Source organism: Pleurodeles waltl, chromosome 4_1 (assembly GCF_031143425.1).
Source record: "Pleurodeles waltl isolate 20211129_DDA chromosome 4_1, aPleWal1.hap1.20221129, whole genome shotgun sequence".
In the NCBI taxonomy this organism is placed as follows: domain Eukaryota; kingdom Metazoa; phylum Chordata; class Amphibia; order Caudata; family Salamandridae; genus Pleurodeles; species Pleurodeles waltl.
In genome coordinates, this window is record NC_090442.1 from 404,259,887 (window position 1) to 404,269,029 (window position 9,143).

Genomic DNA, 9,143 nt, shown 5'->3' on the forward strand with positions numbered 1-9,143 from the left:
GATGACAGTCGAGCTGTTTGTGAATTCACTCTACACAGTCACACAAAGGGAGCTGGGGTGTACCTTGCATATCCTGATGAGTCTTCCTGAGCTAGAGGGATGGAGGAGCTGACACTTGCTCCTGAATATGGCTGTGCCTGTCCCTACACAAAGCAGTCTCCATTCTTCTGAAGTGTGTCTGGGGCCAGGACAGGAAAGGTAGGATTGTGTGCTCTGCAAAGACTTTTCTTTGAAGTTTGCCTACATCACTGACAGGAATGGGTGTAAGTACTGGACCTCTGACCCCATGAAGATATAATCTTTTTGGACTGAGGACATTCTGCAAGAAAGAAGAGCTGGATGCTGTAGGAGGGACTGACACTCTCCCTGTTGCTTTGCTCTGCTGGCCTGCTGCAAGCTACTTCTGTAATGGAGGTGAAAGGACTGGTCTTTGCTTTCTACATCCTGCTTCCAAAGGTTCTCCAACGGCTTGGATTGAGCTTGCCTCCTGTTAAGAAGTCTCAAGGACATCAAAGGCTTCATCTGCCAGCACCTTGGTTCTCTTACTGAGAGCTCTGACCTGCCAAGTGGTGCCAAATCCAGTTCCTGCGCTCTAGTGAGTTCTAGTGCAACCAAAAAGAAACCAAGTACATCAACTCCAGAGTGACTTCGGAACTGGTGCCGCTGTCTGACTCCACACCGTTGCCTGCACTGGAGCCGGGGTCCCCACTGAGTGCTACAACCCACCAAACTGACACCTTGCCACTGATGCCACATCACCTCCCCTGCAACCGTAAGGAAAAAATGCCTAATTTCCTCTGCCTAGCAGTAAGGAGCCACTGCCTCACCTCCCGATAGCATTAAGGAACTGACAAGGCACCAGCTCAAGTGACACCCACCTCACCAACTCCGTGCAACATCTTTGTTTACTCATTTTCTAGAGTACCAGCTCCTTCTCAGTAATACCCACCACAGACTTCAAGTCAAGCCTGCAGGGCAGTGAAGAAAATACAGCCTTAGTGCTACTTGTTCACGGGAGAAGATATGGGTGCATGAGTCCAGAGCAACAGGCGAGGTGAGGGGAGAGCTTTATGAATATCTCAAGAATCACTTTAATGAAAAGGAGGTATGCACAAAGGAGGTGAGGGATGTCAGGCCAATGGTATAAGGTATCGAGCATTAACTCCCTGCAGTACAATGACCAAAGCACCATCTCTGACAAGATGGGATAGCAAGTTAAGCGCTCCCTACTAACATCCATTGTAGTCCTGAAAGCTCTCCAGGGGTTGGCTGAGTATTAAACATATGACAAGCTTCTTGTACTGTGGGTTCTCCTTGAGACATCTGGGATTCTGTACTGAGGGTGCTGGGAAGATTGCAAGGATAAATGAGGTTGAAATCCCCACATTTCATGGCATGCTTTACATAAGGATCATACTTTTCTGAATTTGATTCAGCACCACTCGCTGTGTCACTAACTTGACGAATATTTCTCAACCCATCAGCTAACCAGATAGCTAAAGTAGATCCTTCAAAATCTGTCAGATAAAAGATCCAGACATCTTCAACACCAAACATCCTCCACATTAAATTATCTAATGTGGCAGATCTGCCTGGAATGTGACCATAGCATGGTCAGAGTTGCTCTGTTGTTACAAAGGCTGTGCCCCAAATACCAGTTTATTAAAGTAATCCAGTAATTTTCCTCTATCCCATGCTGCCACCCTGCTCTCTTTTACCTGCTTACCTCCCTCAATGCTCTGAGTCAGTCTTCCCGTAGTTTGAGTGCTGTGAAAACAAAGACAATGAAATAAAGTGAAATAACAGTACCACAGTATTTTTCACCTTTGAAATTCATATCTCAAGTTCTACTTATTAGATTTGTGTTGTTTTGGTCTTATTTTATTTATTAAATTAAGCTCTATTTTTCAAACCAGGTATGGTATCCTTTTGAGTGATGTTTTCACTGTTTTACTATTTGAAGTGTTTCACAAATACTTAACACAGTACCTCTTAAGTTAAGCCTGAATGCTCCATGCCAAGCTACCAGAGGGTGAGCACAGGTTAATTTAGGGTGTGTTTATGACTTACCCTGACTAGGATTGTGGTTCCTACTTGGACAGGGTGCATAACTCGACCAACCAGAAACCCACTTTCTAACAGCTACCATCCTACCATGACCAACTCTGTTGTTCGTGTTTTCTGTTTATTTTCCTTGTTTTATGGTTAACTCACCCAAACTCCACCTTTTTATTTAAACTCTTTACCCCCTCTTTACTTCTTCCCTCCTCTGAACCCAAAAACCCCTCATCTCCTTTCACCTCTATCCACATCAGAACCCAAAACTACCCTTACCCCCTTTAGATCTACCCACTCCTGAAACCCCCTTACCTCCTTTTGTCCCTCCACACTGCTGAAGCCTGAAATTCTCTTGACCTCCCTTTACCTTTACCTGCCCACTGAATGCTACAAAACCTTAACCTCTCTTGAGCTCTATCCATCCTTGAATCCTAAAACACCCTTATCTCCCATTACTTCAGAACATGAACTATAAAAAGCCTTGCCTCCTTTCACCTCTTGCCACCACTGAACCATAGAAACTCTTTACCTCCCTTGACCCAAATCATAATAGAACCCTAAAAATCTCTTACCTCCCTGTATCTCCATCCACCTGTGAACCCTAACACTCCCTTGGCACCCTTTACCTCATCCCTCCCCATAACCTTAAAATCTGCTTACCTCTCTTTAACTTTAACCTCCCCTCAACCTTAAAAAACCCTTATCTCCCATTATAGCTACCTACCTCTGAACTCTAATACCCCCTTGCCTCCATATACCCTCCTTTAAACACTAAAACCCCTTACCTCCCTTTACCTCTACTCAACCCTGAGCCCTAACACGAACTTGGCACACATTACTACTTCCTTCCTGTGAACCTTAAAACCCCCTCACCTCTCTTTACCTCTACCTGCCTCAGAACCTTAAGATCCTGGACATAGGTGTGTAAAACTGGATTTTGTGTCAGATATGGGAGGACAATGAGATTATCATAGTGCACTCCTGTTAAAAATTGGGTATCTAGTTTTCAGTCAGTTTACACCCTGTCCAAGTAGGGACCCTCACTCTAGTCAGGGTAAGGGAGAGATGCATGGCTCAGATAACCATTGCTCACCCCTTTCGTAGCTTGGCACAAGCAATCAGGCTTATCTCAGAGGCAATGTGTAACGTATTTGCACAAACACACACAGTAACACACTGACAGCACCACAAAATGACTCCACACCAGTTTAGAAACATAGCCAATATTTATGAAGTCTTTGATATCCCTGAGACTTCTTAACAGGAGGTAAGCTCAGTACAAGCCCTTGGAGAATCTTCACAAGCAGGATACACAGCAAAGTCCAGTCTTTGTCCTCTCTAAGGCAGAAGCAGCAACTGCAGGCAACCCAACAAAGCACACACAGCAAAGGGACAGTACTACTCCTCACAGCTCTTCAGCTCTTCTCCTTTGCAGAGGTTTCTCTTGATCCAGAAGTGTTCTAAAGTTGTGGGGTCTGCAGTCCAATGCTTATGGTCATTTCTGCCACTGAAGTAGGCAAACTTCAAAGGAAAGTATTTGTAGTACACAAGACCCTGCCTCTTCCTTGCCCTGTCCCAGACACACACTAGAGGGTTCGAGATTGCATTGTGAGAGGACAGGCACAGCCCTTTCAAGTGCAGGTGTCAGCTTCTCCCTTCCAGTCTAGATGGAATTCACAGATAGCCCAACTGTCAGTCTGACCCAGATGTGTGTTCAGTAGCCAGGCGGAGGAACAGAATGGTTAAGCAAGAAAATGCCCACTTTCTAAAAATGGCATGTTCTAACAGATAATCTAATAACCAAATTTGTTAAAAGGTGTATTTTAAAATTGTGAGTTCAGAGACCCCAAAGTCTCGGTCTGCTCCCAATGGGAAACTGCATTTAAAAGCCATCTAAAGGCAATCCCCATGTTAGCTTATGGGAGAGATAGGCCTTGAAATAGTGAAAAATGAATTTGGCCGTATTTCACTATCAAGACATGTAAAACACATCAGTTGAATAGTTACTGGAAAGCCTTCAGAGGCTCTAGGCAGGCAAAGCTATATTTTCTAAAGTAGCTTTTCTGTAATTGTTAGAAAAAAATCAATCTACTATTACACTGGATGTTGCTAACTATTAAAAAGAACCCTTAAAAATATTTATCTAGCTGTTTCTATACAGTATTATAATGTAATCCACTGTAAGGTTATGTGGACTGTTAAACTTCTACATGCCCTACTTTTAAATACCATGCACCATTTCCAATGGGAAATATGGCCTCCCTTTGGTGTGACAATATTTAAAAGGAAGGTTTAGGTCTCATAAAATTGTTTATTTTTACAGGTATAATTAGCAGTTTGAAACTGCACATCCAGGCCACAGAGTTAGGCCTGGAGACATGGTTTACTTTGTCACTGTAGCGATTGGCACAATGAGTGATACAGCTCACTGGTGACATTTAATTTATAGGACTTGTGTACGCATAGTACCATATATTATTATAAATATATAGGTAAGTTAAATAAGCCAATCAAGAGTATACCAATGTTACCATTGTGAAAGGGGGAGCAAAAGTATTTTCCAATTGCTTAGTAGGAGTAAAGTGCACAGAGTCCTATAGCCACAAAAACAAGATTCAGCAAAAAAGCCAAAATATTGGGGTTGCCTTGCAGGAAGGGAAAATTTCCAACACTCCTACCTCCTTTTATCTTTACCTGCCCAATAAAGCCCCAAAACCCCCTTATCACTATTTACTACTGCCCACTGTTGAATCATAAAACCCCCTTTAAAACCTTTAGTACCACTACTGTGTACCCTTACCCACCCCTGAATGCTAAAACGAATTTACTGTCCTTACTACCCTCTTCCTTAATCCACACCAGAACCCTATGAACCCTTTAAAACCCTTAACACTCAGAACCCTTATGAACAGAAACATATTTTGATATTTGATCTAATTAATTTGCAGAATGCAAATATCAATAAAAACATACTCGCATGATGTGCGTGCCTACCTTCAGATTTCACTTCAGGATTTTACAATTAATATATGGTCAGATGAAAATCCCCTAGGATATCCCTGTCACCCCCGCCCCCACACGAAATGCAATGTCTCCTACGTCCCTGCTCACAATAAATAAATAGTGCAAGCAGCTTGTGTTGCTATGCCCCTGTGTTGATAAAAATGCTCTCTATCGCTCTTCGATACTCCTTCCAGAAAGATTCAAACCATGTCCGTGTAAAATAACAATATACACGTATGCAAATCTATGCTGAAGTGACGTAGCAGTGCGCCTATTTATGCCTACAGAAGATGTACTTGACAATCGTTGTTGTGCAGAACAGCCTCATCCATTCATTAAATGCGGCGCTCTTCACAGCCACGATTGCAGCAGTCCACACCCCAGCATCAATTAGCGGCTTCGAAAAAAGTCGCCCGCAGATGCCTGAACTCCTCCCAGTGAGCTGCAGAACTCTTCTCCTGCCCCCAGGTAGGTAAGGTTTATTGCAAGCCTTGGCTAACGTGAATCGCAAACAAATTACTCCTTGCATGTTTTTGAAAGACAGTTTCACGGCTCTGGCGCAGGTCTTGTGCCGTCCCCACTTGTGCAGAACCCGTGAGGTGGAATGGCGCGAGCTCCACACTGGCACTGCGGCGGTGAGGGGAGCAGGGCATGCGCACTACGGTTGTCACCGAGGGAGCGAACTGTTCCGAGACTTGTTGCACGCGGGGAAGTACGGAGGGGTTCCCTGTGCGCACCGTGGCAAACTGAGAAACACCGACTAACCGTGCAGGTGCAGCTGCGCGGCGCGAGCCTGGTTCAGCCAAGAAACAAGAGGTGCCTGTTTCACACTACCAACGGTGCTCCGGATCCCAGAGTATGACCAGGGTGTGGCCAACTGGGGGCCGTGCCCCATCTGCATCCCCCGAGCACCCAACCCCATGCCTATTAAGGAAAGCAAATAATTTCAAAGAAAAAAAGACAGAAAGCAGAACTCCAGGGCTTCCATTAATCCTGCAAAAGGAGGCATTGTTACAAGAGGTAAAAACAGAAATAAAACGCTATCTGTGAAAGTGGCCGCAGATAAATGAGAAATTAGGAGAGGAAAACAACAGAATAAGGACTGAGAGGAAAGAGGATGAAATGGGGGAAGAGATAAAGAATAAATGGGATTAGGGGAAGAAAGGGAACAAGGTGCACATGTTTTACATTTCAAAATACGCCACTTGGGCGGACTACTCATTGTAAGAGAGCTTCTGGTGCAGTTAGTCTAGCTGTGCGCTTGGGCGCACACAACTGAGTATGTAGGTGGTGTAAAATACATTCTCTAATAAAAAAAGCCCGGTTGCTTTATTTTCCATACATTAAGTTCATATTTACATTTCTTAAAACAGATTGACGTCAAGGCAAAATAATTTTCTAAAGCAGTTTATGAAATTAACCACTATTTCCTTCAATTTTCACTAAGTTTTCTTAGACTAGAGCTCCAAGTAACACATCCTGGAGGCAGAGAAGCTGCAAGGGCACCTGCAGACTGCGGCCGACTTCCTCACTCCCACCATAACACGTTGCATAGCCCCGTTGCCAGAGCTGAATGGTTACCGCGATACTCATTTCACTTAGAAATACCTTGGGCTGCTTGTCCGTGGTGTTTCCGCCAACATTACACAATTTCAAATGTGAGTCTGGTGACTGAAGAAGAGGGCAGAGTGCCGGCACGTGCCCATGCCATGCTCTGTTCCCCGCGATGGAACTGTCCTTTCCTAATCTAGCTGTGTGCTGTGATTTTAAAGAATGGTGTTATATTCCTGTGCGCAACTGCCATAACTAGGGTTAGTCATACACCGAGGCGTAAACTGCTCTTTGTCAGAAGACCCTCACCGACCCCTCATGCAAATAAAAGGTTGAACGTTCCCACCGCCCACGCACCGAGACTCCACCGCCGCTCTATTTGTGTCTGTGCCGCGTCCCCCGCACTCCGCAGAGCCAGGCAGATGCCACAGCAGCGGAGCGGGCAGAGCGGGGACAAGGCACGACGAGAACGGACAGAGGAAGTGGACAAGGTGCGACAGGGGGAATGGGACATGGATCGGACAGATGGAGAGGACTTTGTGGTGATGAGCGGGCAAAGTGCCCAGACAAGCGCCAAGAAGCGGACAGGGAGCTGACAATGGCCAAGACGCGTACGGAGAGTGGAGTCGGGGCCAGTGTGCGGCCAAGAGGAGAGAAAGAGGGGATAAGCCGCAACAAGAACGGACATAAAGGGGGAAAGGTGCGCAGACAAAGACGGGATGCACGGGGCATGGAATGGGCAAAGAAGGGGCGCATAAGAGGGACAGAGAGAGAGCACACATGGCCAAATAGCGAACAGAGAGAAAGAGAGGGGACATCACAGTAGGTTGAGACATGGCAGAGGGAGAAAGAGAGGGGACAAGAGGCCAGGTCAACGGACAGGGCCGCCTTAAGGAGCAGCAAGACAGGAAAACTAGGGGCCGCCAAATGAATGCTAAAGGAGATCCGACCGAGAGCGGGAATAACCGTAAGAAGAGCGCACAGAGGAGGACGGAAAGAGAGCGGTGTGCAGGTGAGTTCTAACAGCAGAAGAGCAGAGGGGTAGTGGCCTGGGTGATCAGATGGGGCTAAAGGGTGAAAAAGCAGAAACAGGTAGGATAATGACAGAGAGAGTCAAGTAGGGGTAAAGATGAGAGGTGGCCTGAGGAAAAGTAGGGCATATAGACTTGAGAGGAGGCAGATGCACAGAGCAAACGAAGGGACGGAATGGGGTTTACTCAAAGGTAGGTCAAAGGAGAGCAAAGATGAAAGGTCTGGGGAAGAGGAGAACCGTTTGGTGAGAAGAGTGGAAGACTGGGAATACGAGAGAGACAGGTAGACAGACGTGAAGCAGAGAACGGTGGAGGCACGGGTGGTACAGAGCGAACGGATGCACTTGTTGATAGAGGCAGAAGTGGAAGGCAACAGGTGGAAAATGAAAAGAGACGCACGGAAGAAACTGTATGGAGGCAAAGGGCCGAGGAAGAAGAGTCGAGAAGCCAGCCGAAGCAGGCAGAGGGTCCGAGGGTCACAGCATGTGTATGACTTGCACTGATGCGCGCATGCGGACGGTAGTGCCCTAGACACCCAGGCACAGACCAGAGAAGAGGGCGCATGAACTGGGCGCTGAGAGAAGGCGCGGCTGCTCCTACCTGTGCTGCTGCCACCCCCAGGCCGGCTCGCCAAGTTGTCCGTCGGGATGATACCCGAGCATTTCTCCCAGTCCACCTGGCCGCCCAGGCAAAGCTCGGAGACGATCTCCAGCGCCTTCTGGCACAGACTGAGCCCCTGCTGCACGCTCATGCCTGCGCCGCTAAGCCATGTTTGCCCCTGGGCACTCGGCGGGAAGGGGGCCACCCCGGCGGCGGCTCTGGCGCTCCGGTAGCCGGCAGCAGCACACACGAGCGCGGCGCATGTGGCACGGTGCATCTGAGCGAGACTTTAAAAAAATCATCAACCCGGCGGTCCTTAGCAACGCCTTTTGAGGAAGAACGCCTTTCCCTGCTTCGCAGGCTGTTGCAACCGCTTCCAATGGGGGCGCAGCGCGGGGCTGGGGCTGCACGTGGCTGGGGGAAGTCACTGCTGGGGAGGGGCCTCAGGATGGTGGGGGGCTCGGCGCCAGCTGCACCCCCTGCCTGCGTCTGGGTATGTGCTAGTGTCTGTCATGCACGACACGACTACAGCTGCAAGAGCTGAAAGTAGTTACCACCCTGAGTCCCCACAGCGGGACCCTTGCCAGGGCCGCGTTAATGGTCCGGAAACGTGCAGGCAGTGCATTACTTCTTCCCGCTTTGCACCTCTGACAACTTTATTTACACGAGCCTGCACTTGTAGCTTATTTTGACAAGTGTATGATTTGTACAGGAAAGAGGGACAGCTTTTTATTTTCAGAACTTATGAGAAGGGTGGCTGGAGGCTGCTTGACGCGTCAGTGCTGCCTGCAGTAAAACTGATTACTCAGGATGCAGAAATAAGAGTTTAACTACCGTTCCTATCCATGCCCTGATGATGCCGAGCAAGACAAGGAACTGACTTACTGTTTACCTCCACTA

The 9,143-nt window shown here is 47.4% G+C and overlaps 1 protein-coding gene across 1 annotated transcript in view; it reads right to left on the minus strand.

The window, feature by feature from the left end:
- SYT10 (synaptotagmin 10) overlaps positions 1–8,640 on the minus strand; it is a 210,373-nt gene extending 201,733 nt beyond the window's left edge. Inside the window, exon 1 of the mRNA XM_069228631.1 lies at positions 8,244–8,640. Within this exon, the coding sequence (XP_069084732.1) occupies positions 8,244–8,520 (277 nt within the window). The 5' untranslated portion in view covers positions 8,521–8,640. The remainder of the gene's footprint in view (positions 1–8,243) is intronic.
- Positions 8,641–9,143: the final 503 nt, after the last annotated feature.